This window comes from Taudactylus pleione, unplaced genomic scaffold, assembly GCF_031769625.1.
Source record: "Taudactylus pleione unplaced genomic scaffold, aTauple2 ptg000006l, whole genome shotgun sequence".
Lineage (NCBI taxonomy): Eukaryota > Metazoa > Chordata > Amphibia > Anura > Myobatrachidae > Taudactylus > Taudactylus pleione.
Genome location: NW_028284409.1, coordinates 19,807,501 through 19,829,400, shown reverse-complemented (window position 1 = coordinate 19,829,400; position 21,900 = coordinate 19,807,501). Strand labels below are relative to the sequence as shown.

The window sequence follows — 21,900 nt, the reverse complement described above, 5'->3', positions numbered from 1 at the left end:
GATGCCTGTTATTGATGCCTCCTACTGTGCCTTTAAAGGGATTAGTTGCTACCACCTTCAGCACATGAAACTTGTTACTTCTAGATCTATGGGCAGGTTTGGCAAAAGATATAAGTGCGCTATATAAATAACTGGTGATAAATAAATAATTAAGATATCATGGGACTTGGTAAACCCACATTTTTGCACCCCCCCCCCTCCGAGTCCCTGCCAGGTACAGCCAAGTCACTTGAGGGTTTCTCTTACCTATATTTGGTTTCTCTGCAATGGGAACCTCTGAAGATATTGTTCCTCGCTTGACAGATGTTGACTTCAGTTGGTATTCACTATTTACGTAGGAGATCACATGGTCAAGAAGATTACTGTTTGCATATGAATATAACCAATGTTATTGTCATAAAGCAGAGGTTCAACCAAAAGTTTTGGTGCAGTGCAAAATGTGAACTTGCCTGATCAAACAATTTTATATTACTAAACTGCATTTGCTAATTTGGTGCTATTTTTATCAGTAATATTGCTTTAAAATAAATATTACTGTCCCTGAGCCTTTTCTTTTTAATCCTGCCCATTGTGGATAATCTCCAACCACTTCCCCCATGTCTCTTCAGCCTCATCCTCCCTTGTGTCTCTCCAGCCTCATCCCCTTTCTGTCTCTTCAGACCCCCATGCCTCTCCAGCCCTACAGTGTTTCTCGAGCTCCACATTGTCTCTCCAGAACCACAGTGTCTCTCCAGCCCCACAGAGACTGTCCATCCTTAGCCTCTTCTGTCTCTTCAGCCCCATTGTGTCACTCCATCCCTACAGTATCTCTCCAACCCCACCCCTCTTCTGTCTCTCCATTCCACTAGTGTCTCTCCAGATCCTCTCTGTGTCTCATTCCCTCGGACCACTTTGGTAGGAAGCAGAGGGTGGGTTTATAGATGTTGGATTTAACTCAGGCTAGCTGGCAAAATGGATGTATTTGTGTTTATATGGTAATCACTGCATACAAAGCAGGTGTCAGCATCTTGGTTTATTAGTTCCAATAAAATGTCCTAAGAAGGACAATGAGTACTGACACCATACAGACATTTTTCAGAAGAGAAGATTTTTCAGAACATTTTATAGGAGCTCACACAGCCCTTTATACACATTTTTCACACATAGATAACACACGTGTAAATCCAACTCCTGTCCCTTTAATAAATCAATTTTGAGGAATGCATCTTGTACATGACACAGATTGGAGACAAGTAAATATTTCCTCTTGCTAAATTTGTTCTCCAGAATTGAGCCCATAACAGTAGTTTTCTTGATACCATTTCTGGAGCCCTCAGACCTCCACAATATTGATTGGGCAGCTTGGGCTTCCATTAGGTGCAATTATAAGTCTTTCCCGCAACTGCTCTCTTGCACATTACTCCTGCAGCTCACAACCCACAGGGGGTTAACTAGGATGGGAACTTACCTCTCAACCCTATAGAGCTCCAGTACAAGCAGCCAATGGATAGTGTGCCCCCCAATTACCCTAGGATAGCAGAGCAAAAGTGAGTACATTTTATATTTCTATTATAAAAAAAATGTAAATAAAATGTACTGTATTATACAGGTTGAGTCTCCCATATTCAAAATGCTTGGGACCAGGGGTATTTTGGATAATGGAATATTTTGTATTTTGGAATATTTGCATATCATAATGAAATATCTTGGGAATGGGGCCCAAATATACACACAGAATGCATATATGTGTTATATACACCTTATACACATAGCCTGCAGGTCATTTTATACAATATTTTCAATAAATTTGTGGCTCAAGCAAAGTTTGTGTACAGAAATGAAATTCATTTATGTTTCATATAGACCTTATACACACAGCCTGAAGGTAATTTTATACAATATTTTAATAATTTGTGCCTTAGACAAAGTTTGTTTACATTGAACCATCAAAAATCAAAGGTTCCATGATCTCAGTCATGCCAAAATAATTCCATATTTTGGAATATTCCGTATTTCAGAATATTTGGATATGGGAAACTCAACTTGTATATAGATAGATTATTTTTATACACACAGATATACTAGTGTCACATATTAAATTAATCAGCACAGTCTCCTGGTGCACCCTAGTCACATCACATTGCGACTTAAAAGCATTTTTTGCTAAAAAGATACCTGGTGCTAGCCTCACGAGTCTCACAGGACCAGGCACAACGAGAGGGACTGTTTGGTGCGACACATCAGTGCAAAGACCAGTGAGGACACATCTGTATATCAGGAATATTAGTGGGCACAAAGGGAGAATATGCAGACTGCAAAGTGAGGAGAAGAGTGCTAAACACTCACATGTCTGCTCCTTCAGTCTGTTATATCATGCACCTGCTTTTATCCTTGTTGAATTGTTTGCAGCTCCTAGTTCTTACAGATTACAGCTGCTTTTAAGAACATTTTTGTCATACTTGGCTAGCCTCCTGGAATGGCCAGGAGGCTCCTGAAAATCTCGTAGCCATCCACAAAGGTGGACAAGTCTCCTGCAGACTTGAACCACCCTGCATCAACCGCCCACCTCACTCCAGCTGATAATGCAATTTACATTGAATTGTGTCATTGTGGGTCTGCCCCCCACTTCACAATGCTGGTAATCATGGCATTGCATAACCAACATGTCATCACGTTCTCCAGACCCACCCACATCCGCCGAGCCCTGCCACCACCAGTGCCAATCGGACTGCCTCCTCCTGTAGTAGCAAGCATGATTTATGTGCTGTTTATTTTTTTTTTTTATGCCCAGCCCCACTTGCTACTTACCTTTCCAACCCTCTTATATGTGCTTATTTGCATGTTTCCCCAATTATTTATCAGTGGCTGTACATTTTCTCACTCATGCTTCTCTTTTTTTACAATTACTTCCTCTGTCTGTTAACTATTGTATACCTCTTTTGATAAGTCACCTTTCCCCTTCTGACATCTCTGCACTGGCAGTGCCACTTAACCATTGAATTGTATGCTGCTCTTTTACCATATTATTTACAGATGTGTCCTTAAACAACTTTGCTTTAGGCGCGACACATTTTCACTAGTGAATCGATAGATCTTGCGGTAAGGTTTCACAAGTGTACTGTAATTTCACACTGCTGTCGCTACTATACTATACATAGCACTTTCAATTGCAAAATATGTGCACAAATATTTGTGTAAAAGTTGCATAATATGGGAAAAGTAGTATCAATTAGTGAAAAGGTAGGAAAGAGTTGAAGACAATTCAACAATGCTGTATGTACAGAAGATTGGCAATGTGGCTAAAAGTGGAATTTCATGTTGTTGTACAGTACTTTACATTGTTATTTGTCATTTAAGTAATAGATCTCTGTATTTATATGGATAGTATGACATGATTTTTCCAGGTTTAGCCGCATTGTTAGTCTTCTAACAGTATGCTACTTTTCCACTAACAGTATGCTATTTTTCCACTAACAGTATGCTATTTTTCCACTAACAGTATGCTGCTTTTCCACTAACAGTATGCTACTTTTCCACTACTAGTATGCTACTTTTCCACTAACAGTATGCTACTTTTCCACTACTAGTATGCTACTTTTCCACTAACAGTATGCTACTTTTCCACTAACAGTATGCTACTTTTTCACTAACAGTATGCTACTTTTCCATTACTAGTATGCTACTTTTCCATTACTAGTATGCTACTTTTCCACTAACAGTATGCTACTTTTCCACTAACAGTATGTTACTTTTCCACTAACAGTATGCTGCTTTTCCACTAACAGTATGTTACTTTTCCACTACTACTATGCTACTTTTCCACTAACAGAATGCTGTTTTTCCACTAACAGTATGCTGCTTTTCCACTAACAGTATGCTACTTTTCCACTAACAGTATGCTACTTTTCCACTACTAGTATGCTACTTTTCCACTAACAGTATGCTACTTTTCCACTACTAGTATGCTACTTTTCCACTAACAGTATGCTACTTTTCCACTACTAGTATGCTACTTTTCCACTAACAGTATGCTACTTTTCCACTACTAGTATGCTACTTTTCCACTAACAGTATGCTACTTTTCCACTACTAGTATGCTATTTTTCCACTAACAGTATGTTACTTTTCCACTAACAGTATGTTACTTTTCCACTACTAGTATGCTACTTTTCCACTACTAGTATGCTACTTTTTCACTAACAGTATGCTGCTTTTCCACTAAAAGTATGTTACTTTTCCACTAATAGTATGATACTTTACCACTAATAGTAGCATCTGCTTTCTTGCTTCTGCCTTTTTATGCTATGCTAGACTGTTTAGCTACTGGATAGGAGGCGACTTGAAAGGTACAGTGTCACAGCCAGGAGGGGACTCCAGTCACATGGGCGGGGAGGGACAAAGACACTTTAATGCCCACTGCCTGGCCTGCCATGCGGGATCTCTGCCAAGCTCCAAGCCCCGGAGTGAGCTAAACAACCAGTATGCCAAAAAGGCAGGAGGTCCCTTCGTACAGTTCACTTGTGCTCAACCTGTGAAAAACAAACAAACAAAACACAACAAGCAGGCTGGGGCCAATTGCAGCAGTGTACAGCCCATAACCCATCTATTGGCTCTCCTCCTCCAAAGCGATATCAGGTTTATGTACTAGTTGAATATACACTGCTGTGTGTCAGTTTGACATCCAAACAGTTTAGGTTCATGACAGTGTTTTTTGCAAGTGTGATTTATAATTGGTTTAATTGCTTCATAAATGATCCATTATTTTAGATGTTTGTTTGAATATACATTGCTGAAACAGAATTGCATTTTAGTTGTTACTTATATCAGTGGTTCCCAAACTGTGCGCTGAGGCACCCTTGTGTACTTCGGAGCACTTGCAGGGGTGCCTCAGGTTGGTGGGCCAGCACAAATCAAATCATTTTTGGTCAATGTAATGTAAATATGTGGACAAACAGAAGCGCAAACCTGTCCACCACCACATAACTGAACCTAAGGATGACCGGTAGCACAATTTTCTTCACTGTACAACTTTACTACATTTTTTTCTGAATTTCTCAAATACAAACATTTGACTTAGGGGTGCCGTGGAAAAAATGCTGATACTCTAGGGCGCCATGATTCAAAAAAGTTTGGGAACCACTGACTTATGTGATATCAAGTGTCCTTTACTGTTACACTTGAAGCCATCTGACTACTTTTATCTTTGTCTTATCTACATAATTATTCTTATTGCTAACTGTAATTATGTATTTATGTGAATTAATATATTGTCTGTATTGGACTTTTCCTATATATCCTGTTGTCAATTTATACACTTTTACAATGCCCTTGTAACACCTTATAAATAAAAGATAATAATAATAGAATGAAATAAATAATTTTAAGAGCACACTAGAAAGTGGTTTGAAAGTCTTTCAAAACATGGGAGGGCATTCTAGAGGATAGAAATAGCCCAGGATAAATCCTGAATGTAAGAGTGGGAAAATTGTGATCATAAAGGGGGTGAGGCAGAAATCATTAGCAGAACAAAGAGGGCAGAGGAAAGTATGTGAGAAAATGAGGCTCAGGATGTACTGTAGGAAGGAGCAGTGAGGTTGAATGCAGTTAATTGCAAATTACAGTGGATAAATAATATTTTTTTCCCCCAATCAGAATGTACATAGCATTCACATTTAGTAAGTGCACCTATTTTCCCCAAAACATCATAATAATCCCATTTGCAAAATTACCCTCTTCAGCAATTTCAGCCCTACATTTATTTATTAGCACTCAAAACACTCCAGCATTAATAGTATCATCACGCAACCTTAACTTAATAGTCACCACATGATCCCACTATTAAATATCCCCAACACAAAAAATTTGTGTCTCCCACTTGCTATAAATTAATGTCTCCCACCCAGAATTAAATTATTAGCCCCAGATTTTGGGAGTGATGTCAGAGGTCAATATAGATGGGGTAAGCAGAGGGGTGGCACTAACACATGAGATGCGATCTGTTCAGGGAAAACATTCCTGGTTGTGGTTGCATCTCACGCGTTAGTGTGGTTAAAAAGTTTTACACAGACCTCCTGATTGAATTTAATGTTAATAAAGGGAGAATGTGTTCATGATATATGTAGAAGTGTGCATTTTTCTGCTCATGGATATAATAATAATAATAATAATAATAATAATAACAATAATATATTTTATATGTATAGCAACACCAAGGGCGGGATGCAATAGATATCGAGTCTGCCGGAGGTGCGGGTTACAGACTGATCTGGATCATTTTTTTAAAGTTGCAGTCACAAGGCAAAGCCGAACTGGCATTGCCTTGTAAATGACTGCAACTTTAAAAAAACGATCGAGATCAGTCTGTATCTCGCACCTGCGGCAGACTCGATCTCTATTACATCCCGCCCCAAGTGTCCGTAGATCTCTACAGGGGAAATTACAATAATAAAGACAAGTAATTCAATATAATTTTAGAAAAATTTTAAAAATCAAACAGTGAGATAAATATCACCAAAGAAAGTAACAGTAATTATCATTAGCACTCAATGACCCAGTGCCCCGGGGAAGGTTGGACAACAAGAATCAAAGTCACAGGGTGACAAGAATAGTGCAGGTTGATAACAAAAGGGTGAATAGTATTGCCCTTAAGAGTTTTCCATCTAGTCTAGTCAAGATAGTGTAGAGAAAGAGTAGACAAAGCATAGAGATATGGCCTGAAAGTGTTAGTACTGTAGTATATTCTAAAAGTCATATTACCTGATTTTACACAATATAATAATATAATTGTCATATACTCAAGACAAAATAGTGTCTTTTATTAATAAATGTGAAAACTCCATGCCATAGAGAACACATGTTCACAGGGATCTCATTACATACTGAAGATATAACAATAGCATGAGGCTCATTTCCAAAAGTCAAAGCAAAACATAGTGTAAACATTTGTACAGTCTATACAATAATATCACCTTTTGTCAATGGAAGTGACATGTTAATTATTATTTATTACTGCATAGCTGCATAGGTATCTGTCATTTCTTGACTTGCCTTTACTTTTTCTAAGTCAGTTCTATGTTCTGAGCTGAACTTTTCTGCAGACGGCATCTGCCTTGCATTTCAGACATCAACTCACTCTACTTCACTCTAAAAAACTGATGTTTTTTTTTCATTAAAGAGTTTTTAAATTCCGATTCTGTTTCGCAACCATCCCCATGAAATCCATGGATATTACAAAAAAACAACTGAAATAGTCCCAGAGTATCAAGAATCAAGAGAGTGTGATGTGTTTAAGATCCATTGGCCTGGGGTGTTTTTTTGTGTTTGCTTTTTGTCCTCTTAGTAGTCCAACCATATTAGTATTCTAAATAATTAAAATTACAGTCTGAAGTATTGTGAATAAATTAGTCAAATGTGCTGGATATTTGACAATTGCATTTATTTGACTTAAAAAAAAAGTGTAACCAGCTTTAACCTGCCCCAAGAAATCTGTTCAAGCAGGCTCATACTGTAACTGCTTGATCTGTATTGCTTGAACCACAGTTCAACCTTTAAAGCTTGCAAAAGTGTACATTTTTAAATAATTTTTGACAAACTGGTTTGACAATTACTACAAAAAAGGAAGTTATAACCTTTGGCGCTGCACTCCACAAGCAGCAAGTAAACACCGTAAAATAAGTCACACACTTATACAAACAAGATACATACAGAAAAGAACAGTCTTACAATATTCGTGCTATGGATGGCTCCAGATCTCTTTCAGATGTAGAATTTCTTCCAAATGTTGTTTTCCGATATGTAAAAAACAAACAAATATACAATGGTGTAATAAGGTTTAGAGTTCAAAATCTTTTACACCCTTCCTGTTAAATAGTATAGAAAGTGGTGAAATAGTCCTCATCCAAGAATATCTTTATCGTTATTGTATCCAACTTCCTTAGAAGGGACCCAGTGTGCAGACAGTCCACCATACAGTAAGAATGCTTACTTGTTAGCAATATGATGCATACACATAAAGGTTTCTTTTTATCTTCCTCCAAAGTCTTAGTTTATATGACCAAATTCCTCATGGTGATACATGAACAGCGTCAAATAAAAGGAGTGGAATCAGGTGGTGTGGATATTGAAGATAAAAGTATATTTTATTAATAAAAACTTAAAGGGGTATTGCATACCATATGTGGTTAACAATCCAGACAGCCTTGCAACCCCCCCAAGTGAACAGACACTCTCTCAACGTGATTCAATGCACTGCGGCGTCTTTATCAAGATAAGTGTCTCTAAAACTACAACAATACATGGGTATAGGTAAACCATAGATCCAGCAATATAATAAAAACATTGGTATAAATAAACCATTAATCTAGCAATAACTGCAGTGTTAAAAAAATCCATTAGAACTTACCACAAACTTCAACACGTTTCATATAGCCACCATATTGTAATGGTAGAATAAAGTCTTAGCTGGATGGACAACCCAGCATGCATAGCAGCCTTTTTAAATGCCATAAGGCTGCTAGGTGATCTTAATTAGGGCAATACTAACAGGTGAATCTATAATTGTGGCTGGTTCTAACCAAATGACAGCAATGTAATAAAAACATAGGTATAAATTTACCTTAAATCCAGCTATGTAATAATAACTGCAGTATTATAAAAATACCATTAAAACTTACCACAAACTTCAACACATTTCACCATATTGTAATGATAGAATAAAGTTTTAGCTGGATGGACAACCCAGCATGCATAGCAGCCTTTTTAAATGCTATGAGGTTGCTAGGTGATCTTAATTAGGGCAATACAAACAGGTGAATCTACATTTGTGGCTGGTTCTAACCAAATAACCAAGACACACCTGGTATAGCTGGATATGTCAGACTTAGGCATCAAAAACACATTATGCGGGAACTCATTGCGTATGTGGTCGCTAAGCCACCATCACCCATAATCCAATGTGGTATAAGGCCACGTCACGTTGGTGGTGGTCTCGTTCATTTCATCTAATACAGTAATGTGTTTAAGATCCATTGGCCTGGTGTGTTTTTTTGTGTGTTTGTTTTTTGTCCTCTTTGTAGTCCAACCATATTAGTATTCTAAATAATTAAAATTACAGTGTGAAGTATTGTGGATAAATTAGTCAAATGTGCTGGATATTTAACAATTGCATTTATTTAACTTAAAAAAAATAGTTGAACCAGCTTTAACCTACGCCAAGAAATCTGTTCAAACAGGCTCATACTGTAACTGCTTGATCTGTATTGCTTGAACCACAGTTCAACCTTTAAAGCTTGCAAAAGTGTAAATTTTTAAATTATTTTTGACAAACTGGTTTGCTAATTATTTCCCAACCTTCTTGAACATCGCTATCATTTTTCCTCTTTTGTATCTTAACCTATAAAGAAAGTTAATAGTTAATGCCTTGAATATTTGACATGGGATAATGATTTTTATTAGTCATTTTACACGTGAAAGTACTTCTCTCATGTAACTTAAATATATATAAAAACTAAATAAATAATGTTTTAATGCATTAAGTCTGTGGATAATCCTTTTTTCATATTCAATAGGATACATTTCTAACTTGAAAGTATAAAGAGTTTTAGAGATAAAAAAGAGGAAGAATAGTAGAAATTTAAATAGAAACTGGATTAATGTATCATTTATAAATAGAACTAAACTCATGGCTCATATACAGTACACTTCACAGCCAGTCAGTTTTTATACATACACTCAGGTAAATGTGATTCTCCATTTATGTGGTCAATAAAATCTAAAAATTAAATATCCAAATGATCTATTATTTAGCTGTTATAATAATTTATTAATAACAAATAACTCAAAATGTACTAATTTTGCAGTATAATGGTTTAAAATATGTAGAGTGAAGGGAAAATGTAGTAAATTAAACAGAGTATGTGAAATATGGGTACTAATATAGAGAATCACATCAGGAGTATTTATAGAATTTGTGTACAATTACCATGACATAAATAATTATATTTAAAACTGGAGAATAAAGAGATAATGCGCTATATAAAAGAAGTAAAAACAGCCTATTGCATACAGTACAGTATATGCATGACTGACTTCCAAAATTCAGTAAAAATATGGAATACAATTACAAATGTCTTAAACTGGGACCAGATGGTGTGATTAACTACATTGCTGGAAAATGGCTATTTGTCTGCCAACCAAAAAACACTCAAATGTCCAAAATAACTTATTGCACACTTCAAAATTAAATACAAACATTGAAAGTATTTGTGTCTATGTTACATTTTATTTGTTTGCTATTTGTAAAAATGTGTATCTTTATTACTGGTTATTGGAAATGTATATTTCTCTACTGTTATTTACTGACAGAACCTGCACTTCAACACATTCACTGTAGACAATGAAATGCATTATTTATAATGACATAAATATCTTCCTTAATACACTATTCCTGTGAGGGAATCCCAAAGAGCTGTTAACAGCTGCCACAAGCCTTTCAAATTAAAATGGCATAAATCTATTGAATTTATTCATGTCTATTAATGTTCAAAAGTATATTAAGACATGCACTAAACACATATGAGGTTCATTGAGAGTAATAACTTTTCACCCAGCCAATTTATTACAATAGAAAATGGAAATGGATGCTGATTACAAAAGAATTGTTTTATATATAAGAATAACTTATTTTCTGGCAAAATATGTTGGAATGAATAAATGCATGAGAACAACAAGGCAATGCAGTACCTTTATTTTATTTGTCAAGAGCATGCTTGTTCATGTAAAATATACATTATTATTGTGCCTTGGGTATACATTGTAAATAAAAAAAATTTAAAAATTGCATATATGAATTATGTGTTACTTTTAATTATTTTACTTTGGTTTCTTATATCCATAATGTGCTGTATAAAACTCTTTAAGAGGAAATCATCACAGCAGTTGGTAAACAAATTAGTGAGCAAGAATTGAGCCACTGATTAGTTGTAGTTACAGTACAAATAGACAACTTACAGCAATATTTAAATATCACTAATAGGCAATCTTCACATCACCTATTTTTATTTTTCAAATGTAAACATTGTTTTATGATTTCCATAAACTGCTATATTTAAGTGAAATCAAACTTATTTTTTGTAAGAACTGACTTAATAACACATATATGGCCCATCAAGAATTTAGGCAGCTCTATTCCCATGCACAAAACAAATAAAATAATAATCTTTGTATTCAGGCCACATGACTATCAATCCCAAGCAGTGTGATCTTGTTTACAATCTCACACTCATACAGTTTGGTTGCTGTCTTTGCAAAATCAGATGTACCAATTTATTTTTCTATTGTCTTGCTTGTCCCCATACTGTACATATAGCAATGGTTGATCAGTTTTAGTAAAAATCACCAATATACCTATCTTGATCTATTCTTCTTCTGAAAAATAAATACTTCCGTAGTGTTTATGTTAATTGAATAAAGTTATTATTCATTCTAAACAAACTATGTCCATACTTTGTATATATGTGTTTAGTAAGATAAATAGTATCTGTCATATAGCTTGTTTGGCCAAGGTTATATATTAACCATAGTTTTCAGTATCCCTAGTGACCACATGATTATGGAGAATAATTGTAAACTTTGAGCAAAAAGTCTATAGACTATAGTATATTCAAACCTTTGTTTATTTCAGGAAGAATAAATGCAGTGTAATGCTGACAAGGTGTTAATCCACTTAATATATCAATTGATTAAAATCCACATTACCAGCTGCATCCAATATCATCACTTTTGAAAAGAACCGCTAAATAGCATTCCAAAACATTGACAACAATGTAGTTTTAAAAGTATAGGGATGCATACAGTACAAGCTGTCACCTCATCCACTCTGGAAATTGGAACACATGCCTCTACTTGATTATTTCCATTTGTGGTACTTCACATATATTTATTTCTCTATGTTTCAGATATAAAGCTATTGTAAATCCAATGGACATCCAAACATCGAGTGCTGTTCTGTGGACCTGTATAAAAGCTACAGCCATCTGGATCATTTCAATGCTCTTGGCAGTCCCTGAAGCTGTGTTTTCAGAAGTGGCACACATCAACGGATCAGACAATGTCAGCTTCACGGCTTGTATTCCATATCCGCAAAATGATGAAATGCATCCAAGGATCCACTCTGTGCTTATTTTCTTGGTTTACTATCTTGTTCCACTAACTATTATCAGTATTTACTACTATCATATTGCAAGGACTTTAATAAAGAGTGCTCACAACATTCCTGGAGAATACAGTGAGCATTCAAAACGACAGGTGAGTTCCTTACAATTAATATATCAGATATACTGCTATGTGGCTATGTACTAAAGTACAGTGCTTAAGCCTTAAGCAAACACATATAGTCAATGCTTTATAATGAAAACTGTGTCTTTGCTATTGTTGGTGTACATGTGTGCAATTCTGTTTTTGTGTGCAAGTGTGCCTGTTCATCTTTTACGGAATGGGTATTTGTTTAATTGTACTGTATATGCATGTCTATATGTAAATATATGCAAGCGCATAAATGTGGATATACAATTTGTATTATTAAGTGTTAACTGGCTAAATACACCCCATATAAAACAACATTCACAAACAAAAATGTTTGAATGTGTTATATATATATATAATATATATACATATATATATATATATATATATATAGTGATAACTTGGGGAAATTAGCAAAGGAGAGAGGTCCGGGTTGCAGTGCCTACACACTTGCAGATATGGACACTGGTCTCCAGGCACACTGGGCTCTGTAGCTGCCTCAGTCCTCCTTATACAAATTCCACATGCAGCATGACTAGTCTGCCTTGTTAGCCTCATCTGAGCTCTGTAAACAAAACAGCCTCTGGGTGTGGTCACACTTACTATTTCTACCCTGTGTGGGTGGATCCCACCAACCCCACACATAATCCATGGCTCATTATCTCCACCTAGCTTGGCATTGCCACACTATATATATGCCTAGGGGGAGCCTCATCTTCTGTTTCCATAGGCCTGCATTGTATTAGTAACCTCCACTCTTGAGTGGCAATAGATCCCCCAGTGGCAATAAATTCCCAGTATCATTACCTCCCACCCTCTAGTGGTAATAGATCCCCAGTGGTATAGCCTCCCACCCAATAAATATCCATAGGTCCCTGCTGCACTACACCCTGCCATGTGTCACTATATTATATATTTAAAATGCCCCAAGGCCAATAATACTTTTGTGGGAAGTTACCCACACCCTTCCTCCCCCATGCCAAGTGGCCACTCCCCCAGTGGAATTACTTCCCAACCATAGGTCTTGCCCCTCTCTTCTACCATCAAGCACAGAAAAGCATGGGTAAGGGAAAACCCTGGACTGGTCAGTTTAGGGAAGGTTGTCCTTAGAAGTAGGGCCCCAATTTATGGGAGAGGGCACCACTTTCCTGGGTATTCCAGCTGCGGTCTGACCAGTCTAGTGTTGGTTGCCATTATAGCAGGGAGTCTCCACACAAAGTACTATAGTGCCATCAGCACTGGCTTGGCTACTGCTGGTAAGCAAAAGATCAGGGGGACACCATGCCTGTAATAAGGTTTTGTGGGTTTGGATCAGGATCCATGGACTTAGCTTGACAAGTGGGTTAATAACAGAAGCTTGAGGTCAATATAATATATGTATGGTATTGGTTTGACTGACAATCTGCAGGAGAATGAATCATGATGTGCTGCACAATGCTGAAGGTGGGACGTAGATGATTCTCAAGAGTTTACTGGGGTACCTGATGGATTGAGTGCATGGTGCAGGACAGCTAGATGATTAATGAAGACAGCATGATGCAGATTGCCTTTGTATGCAGGTAGCTGGAAATGCAGTTCTAGACATGGTACAGTATGCATTGTGTGTGCAGGTATTGAAAACTAGCACAGATGTACTTGGTGTGTGCAAATAACTGAAGGCATAGTCAGACGCAGGTGCACTAGAATGCAAGTCACTGAAGTTAAACCAGATGTAGATGCACTTTGGAAATACAGGTTACTGATGACAGAGTCAGATGCAGCTGCACTCAGCAAATGCAGATTGCTGGAAGCAGGATCAGATAAAGGAACTGGAACAGGTCAGCCACTGCACCCAGGAGTCGGGAGACTAATCTTGAGATGAAGAAGGTTGTTGACCATACCAGCAGAGGAGGTTTAAATAGGGCACTGCCTATTTAAACCTCCTCTGGTCATGTAAGCATAACTCCCAGAATCTAGTAGGTTGATTGTCATGCAGTGAGATCTCAGACCCTCTTACCACACCTGGCACTGCCAGTTCATTGGTAGGCATTGTCCCGCTGGTCAGTCTTCAAAGCCACACATGCTGTGATGAACTTTGACTCTGGATGATGGAGTTTTTACTGAGGTCGGCACAGCATGGGCACCGCCATCTTGCTTTTGGTCAACTGACTTCTCAGAATAAAGTCACTGACCTATTTCTTCCCACATAATCTTTCCTACCAATCACTGTCAAGTGCCCTGCTTAAACCTCTCACCTCATTGTCAGTCCAACTCTTACTTTGCATTTTCCTGGTTCCAGCATCTACAGCTCTACTAACCTGTACTATAACCCATTGCAGACCTGAGCAGTTCTCACACTGCAATTATCCAAGCTGCATACCTGTCCAGTTATTCTTTGCAGACCTGTTAGCTTCCACGCTAGTTTCTTTCAACTCTAGCCAGTACAACTTGTACTTTACTCATTCCTGGTTCCAGTGTCAGCATCTCTTTCTACTGATACCTTTTATTCTGTTAGTGCTCATTCCATTGTGCATCAGCACACCTGTGCTAATCACCTTCAAGCACTGTACTATACTCACATGTTGCTTTATCCATTCATTTTAGTGCTCAGTCCTATTACACCAGTTTGCTACTTTGCTTCAACCTGCAAATCCTTGTGTGCAGTGTCAACCTGCACATCTAATACCTGCAGACCTTACCTGCACATTTCCTACCTGCAGACATAACCTGCACATCTCCTGCCTGTGGACATAACCTGCTTTACTGCATGCAGTCTCAACCAGTATATTCCTGCATGCAGTTTGCTAATTAACTTTGTGCGATTCCAGGTGCAGCCTGTGTATTCCTGTGTATAGCTCTAGTTATAGTCTGCCAGATCATTGTGCAGTATCTGTCTCAGCCTGCAGGCTTCCAGCATTCTACAGTATACAGTACCTAACATCATCTGCAGAGGGCGCTTACCCCTAGTGTGTATTCCAGTGGTGTAAATTCATCAGAGGTTGCCCGGAGGCAAGGCATAGTTTGACACCCCCGCTCCCCAAGAAAAAAAAGGAAAATAAATGTGGTGCATATCTATCTATCAATCTATACATGCACACAAACACACTAAAACAGATTATGTTTCTATTGTGTCTAAAGTAAATTTACAAGATATCACCTGGCAAAAACACCCATTTTTGGGAGGCATCCGCAAATTTACAGTGTCCCCCAAATGTATCTAGGGTGATATCTGCTGCAGTCACACATTGTGGCTCACAAAAGCGAGCAAACACCTATATGTGGCCAACTGTGCAGGTGCGGTTCAATTAGAGCCCACTGCATACACAGGGAGAATCTCATTCCAAGGCTCAGAGGTATTGAATCATTGGAGACAGTACAGCATGAAGGACATATCTGCACTGTCAGTATAGCCGGGTCTATGTCATTTACTACCATTAACCATGTTGGTGCCAGCTGTCAGTATATTTGGCAGATGTCCAACCCCACCTTCTGAAACTAGACCCACTTGCCTCTATTTGAAAATAAAACAGTCACGTGATCTGTTAACAGCAAGTAATTTATTGTGTTAACTAAACCACCAATTACAATTACACATTTCCTTCTACCTGTACTCCCTTCTGTCTGTCAAAGCTTCTATATGTGTAGGCTTGCCAGATCATCCCTTTATTTCAGGACACATATGAATTACTAAGGTTTTGTGGCTGGCTGACTTCAATTCTGCATTTCACCTGGTTTTAATCAGCCACAGAACCTGTGTAATCCACATGTGTCCTGAGTTAAAGGGATGATATGGCAATCCTAGACACTGCATGTGCCCCATTCTACCTCTCAGTTCCCTCCTCCAACTTTTCTGTGCCTCTACCTGTACCCATTCTGTCTCTCTATCTGGGCACCTTCTACCTCTTTGTACATCTTTCTATACCCCCATCTGCATCTCTGTGTCCCCTTGTGCCTCTATCTTGCCCATTTCTACCACTTTTCTCTTTATAGATTCTCCTTTCTCTCCTTTACCCCCTCGGTGTTCCTGGCCACCATGATACCCACCCCCCTGTGCCTGTTGAATGTAGCTTCCCCTCACTTTGTTATTCTTACCTGTTACTATATAGTTCAGCATCAGATGCAGCCTGTTCACTGTCCCTTCCCAAGGTCTGTGGTGGCTTGGCTGGGACATCTATAGCCAGGGTCTTCCATCCCCTCCGTGCCACTCAGGTGAGTCAAAGTATCAGTGCCTGCCCATGGACACGTCTCCAGGTTTCTCCCTTTGCAGTAAGCCATGAAACCATCTTCCTTCCCACCCCCTCATGCCATTGGCTCCAGAAGTTCCCTTTCCACCCACACTACCTCTCCTCAAATAATGTGCCAGCCACCAATAAAACTGCCCACCACATTCCCTCCATCAACCCAAGCCTGACTCTGGAGTTCATAGGTAGTCTCTCTACTGGGATGGATGGGGGCTTGGAAGAGATGACATATGGTGGGCAGACATGAGTGTGCCTTCCAGGGCCATTGTTACACTCCTAAGTGGGGCAAATATATTGTGTGGACATTGGAGCAATGGAAGAGGTGCCACCATTGTCTGGTATTTCCACCTCTGATGAGAGACATATATATATATATATATTAGGGGTGTGCACCGGCCACTTTTCGTGTTTTGTGTTTTGGTTTTGGATCTGGATCTTTCTTCGTGTTTTGGATCTGGATTGGTTTTGCCAAAACCACCCTTCCGTGTTTTGGGTTCTGGGTTTTGTGTTTTGGATCTGTATTTTTTTGAAAAAAAGCATAAAAACAGCTAAAATCACAGAATTTGTAGGTTTTTCTGCTCCTATGCTATTATTAACCTCAATAACCTTAATTTCCACTCATTTCCAGTCTATTCTGAACACCTCACACCTCACAATAGTGTTTTTATGTCCAAAAGGTTGCACCGAGTTAGCTGGATGACTATGCTAAGCGACACGAGTGGGCGGCACAAACACGTGACCCATCTAGGCATGATACTGCAGTGGCAGACAGGATGGCAGTTTGAAAAACTAGGCCCCAAACTGTACATAATGCAAAGAAAAAAAGAGGTGCAAGATGGAATTGTCCTTGGGCCCTCCCACCCACCCTTATATTGTATAAACAGGACATGCACACTTTAACAAACCAATCATTTCAGCGCCAGGGTCTGCCACACAACTGTGGCTGAAATGATTGGTTCGTTTGGGCCCCCACAAAACAAGCTGGCAATTAATCTGTCCCTGCACAAACTGGCTCTACAGAGGCAAGATGTCATCCTCATCCTCCTCATCCACCGATTCCTCACCCTCTTCAGTGTGTACATCCTCATCCTCACAAAGTATTAACTCGTCCCCACTTGAATCCACCACCACAGGTCCCTCTGTACGTTCTGGAGGCTGGTCTCCCTGGAAGAGCTGATAATTCATTTTGATGAACATCATCTTCTCCACATCTTGTGGAAGCAACCTCCTACGCCTTTCGCTGACAAGGTTCCCGGCTGCACTAAACACTCTTTCAGAGTACACACTGGAGGGGGGGCAACTCAGGTAAAATAGAGCCAGTTTGTACAGCGGCCTCCAAATTGCCTCTTTTTCCTGCCAGTACAGGTATGGACTGTCTGACATGCCTACGTGGATGCTGTCACCGATGTAATCCTCCACCATTCTCTCAATGGTGACAGTATCATATGCAGTGACAGTAGACATGTCAGAAATTGTTGCCAGGTCCTTCAGTCCGGACCAGATGTCCAAACTTGGTCCTGCCTGCCCTGCATCACCGCCAGCGGGTTGCTTAGGATACCTAAGTTTTTTCCTGGCAGCCCCAGTTGCGGGAGAAAATGAAGAAGGAGCTGTTGACGTGTCACGTTCAGCTTCAGCTGACAGTGTATTCACCAGCAGGTCTTTGCACCTCTGCAGGCTTGTGTCGGCCGGAAAGAGAGACACCACATAGGCTTTAAACCTAGGATCGAGCACGGTGGCCAAAATGTAGTGGTCTGATTTCAACAGAGTGACCACCCTGGAATCCTGGCAAAGCGAATGAAGGGCTTCATCCACAAGTCCCACATGCCGAGCGGAATCGCTCCGTCTTAGCTCCTCCTTCACTTTCTCCAGCTGCTTCTGCAAAAGCCTGATGAGGGGAATGACCTGAGTCAAGCTGGCAGTGTCTGAACTGACTTCACGTGTGGCAAGTTCGAAGGGCTGGAGAACCTTGCACAACACGGAAATCATTCTCCACTGCGCTTGAGTCAGGTGCATACCCCCTCCTTTGCCTATGTCATAGGTGGATGTGTAGGCTTGAATGGCCTTTTGCTGCTCCTCCATCCTCTGAAGCATATAGAGGGTTGAGTTCCACCGCGTCACAACCTCTTGCTTCAGGTGATGGCGGGGCAGGTTCAAGAGTGTTTGCTGGCGCTCCAGTCTTCGGCACGCAGTCGCTGAATAGCGAAAGTGGCCAGAAATTTTTCGGGCCACCCAAAGCGTCTCCTGCATGCCCCTGTCGCTTTTCAGAAAATTCTGCACCACCAAGTTTATTGTGTGAGCAAAACATGGGACGTGCTGGAATTTGCCCAGATGTAATGCCCGCACAATATTGGTGGCGTTGTCAGATATCACAAATCCCCAGGAGAGTCTAAGTGGGCTAAGCCACTGGGCGATGATTTCCCTCAGTTTCTCTAAGAGGATGTCGGCGGTGTGCCTCTTACTGAAACTGGTGATACACAGCGTAGCCTGCCTTGGAACGAGCTGGCATTTCAGAGATGCTGCTACTGGTGATGCTGCTGCTGTTGCTGCATAAGGTGATACATCTACCCAGTGGGCTGTCACAGTCATATAGTCCTTAGTCTGCCCTGTTCCACTTGTCCACATGTCCATGGTTAAGTGGACATTGTGTACAACGGCATTTTTCAGGACACTGAGGCACTTTTTCTGACGTTTCTGTACAGTCTCGGTATCGCCTGCCTAGTGAAGTGGAATCTAGACGGGATTTGGAACCGGGGACACACTACCTCCATCAATTGTCTAAATCCCACTGGACTATTGGCGGATACCGGACGCACATCTAACACCAACATAGCAGTCAAGGCCTCAGTTATATGTTTTGCTTCAGGATGACTGCTGTCGTACTTCATCCTCCTCGCTAAGGACTGTTGGAGGGTCAATTGTTTAGTAAAAGTAGTGGTGTTCCTACTTCCTCTCTGGGATGATGAACGACTCCCAGCAGCAGCAACAGCAGCAGCGGCAGCAGTAGGCGTAGCAATGCAGGATCCTCCGGAGGAATCTCGGATAGGAGAGTCAGTCATGCCAGTGACTTGGCCTGCAGGACTACTTCCGATCCTGACTAAGGAGGAAATTGACGAGGAGGGAGTTGACAGTGTGGTTTGCAGGCGCTTGGATACAACAGGACAACGGGATTTAGGTGTCCCTGGACTACTTACAGTCTTAGCCAAAGTTTCTGAACTTGACAGTAACTTTTTATGAACGCGCTGCAGGTGCCGTATAAGGGAGGATGTTCCTAGGTGGTTGACGTCCCTACCCCAACTTATTTCACCTTTACATATGGTACATTTGGCAAGACAGTTGTTGTCTGGATTTGGATAGAAATATTGCCAGACCCAAGAGGTGGAATGTTTGGTCTTCTGCCCAGGCATGACCGTGATGGGCTTTTTCATCCCACGTACAACAACTGTCTCCCCCGGAGCCTGATTTAAACAAACCACATCACCATCAGAATCCTCCTCGCCAACTTCCTCCTCAGCGCCAGCTACACCAGTATCCTCATCCTGTTGTACTTCAACAGTGACATCTTCAATTGGCATATCAGCAAGTGGACTGTGGGTGCTCCTTTCAGCACTTGCAGGGGGCGTGCAAATGGTGGAAAGAGCCACCTCTTCCCGTCCAGTGCTGGGAAGGTCAGGCATCGCAACCACCACCACACTTGGACTCTCCTTGGGGATTTGTGATATCTTCTTAGAAAGCACAGTTCTTCACTGTGCTTTTGCCAGCTTAAATCTTTTGATTTTTTTAGTGGGAGGAGGGCTTCCATCGTCATGTGAAGCTGAACCACTAGTCATGAACATACTAGGGATCGACCTTAGCCGTTCCTTGCCACTCCGTGTCGTTAATGGCATATTGGCAAGTTTACGTTTCTCTTCAGCTGATTTAAATGTTTTTTTCAAGGTCATTTTCCTGAACTTTGTCATTTGGGATTGTATGTGCCCTCTATTATGACATTGGGCATCGGCCTTGGCAGACGACGTTGATGGCATGTTATCATCTATGTCATGACTAGTGGCAGCAGCTTCAGCACTAGGAGGAAGTGGTTCTTGATCTTTCTCTATTTTATTTTTATCGGAGAAAGTTTGGTCCTCCATTTATGATATATCGATTTGATATATACGTGCGGCTAAACACAGAAAATATTTTTTTATTTTTGCTGGAGAGTAGTGCACTTTGTGGGTTACACCAGCCTTTAAGAAATGAGCCAGCCGGCTCTTTACTTATGGGACACAGGCGCACGCTTGGCGCTGCTCCTTTGTTGATGCACGTGCGGCTACTGCGCACACAATTCACAAACACAGAAAATAATTTTTTTTTTGGTTTTACTGGAGTGTACTTTGGGGGTTACAGCACCCTTTAATGGTCAAGCCAGCCGGCCCTTTACTTATGACACAGGTGCACGCTTGGCACTACTTTGTTGATGCACGTGCGGCTACTGCGCACACAATTCACAAACACAGAAAATAATTTTTTTTTTGGTTTTACTGGAGTGTACTTTGGGGGTTACAGCACCCTTTAATGGTCAAGCCAGCCGGCCCTTTACTTATGACACAGGCGCACGCTTGGCACTACTTTGTTGATGCACGTGCGGCTACTGCGCACACAATTCACAAACACAGAAAATAATTTTTTTTTTGGTTTGGACTGGAGTGTACTTTGGGGGTTACAGCACCCTTTAACGGTCAAGCCAGCCGGCCCTTTACTTATGACACAGGCGCACGCTTGGCACTACTTTGTTGATGCACGTGCGGCTACTGCGCACACAATTCACAAACACAAAAAAAATATAATTTTTTTAGCACTTGGGGGGAGCACCCCTGATGGACAGAGCACCCCCTGGACAACACTACAGCACCCCTTTAGGACTGGGACACTGCACAGGACTTTGGAGTGGACACAGCCCCTATGGACAACTGACTGCACAACACAGTCCAGCCAGCCCCCTATGGACTTTGAAGTAGTGGACACAGCCCCTATTAACAACAGCAGCACAGCTCAACACAGCCAGCCCCTATGGACTTTGAAGTAGTGGACAACAGCAGCACAGCGCAGCACAGCACAGCACAACACAACACTACTCTGCACTACACTACACTACACTACACAGCCCAGCCAGCCCTAACTCCCACCCTCCCTCTTCACTGTCCACAGCCAAGTGAGAAAATGGCGCCGACGCGGGTACCTTATATAGGATCCAAAACCCGCGAGACTCGGAAGGCGGGAAGATGACGTTTTGCCTCGATTTCAGATCCGAGTCAGGTGGGAAAAGTCGAGCCTGACTCGGATCGGACTCGGATCGGGGGGGCTCGGGGGGGTTCGGATTTCTGAAATCCGAACCCGCTCACCCCTAATATATATATATATATAT

The 21,900-nt window shown here is 40.5% G+C and overlaps 1 protein-coding gene across 1 annotated transcript in view; it reads left to right on the top strand.

The window, feature by feature from the left end:
* NMBR (neuromedin B receptor) overlaps positions 1 to 21,900 on the top strand; it is a 376,875-nt gene that overhangs the window by 271,250 nt on the left and 83,725 nt on the right. The window contains exon 2 of the mRNA XM_088451744.1: positions 11,934 to 12,282. Coding sequence (XP_088307870.1) covers positions 11,934 to 12,282 — 349 coding nt within the window. The remainder of the gene's footprint in view (positions 1 to 11,933; positions 12,283 to 21,900) is intronic.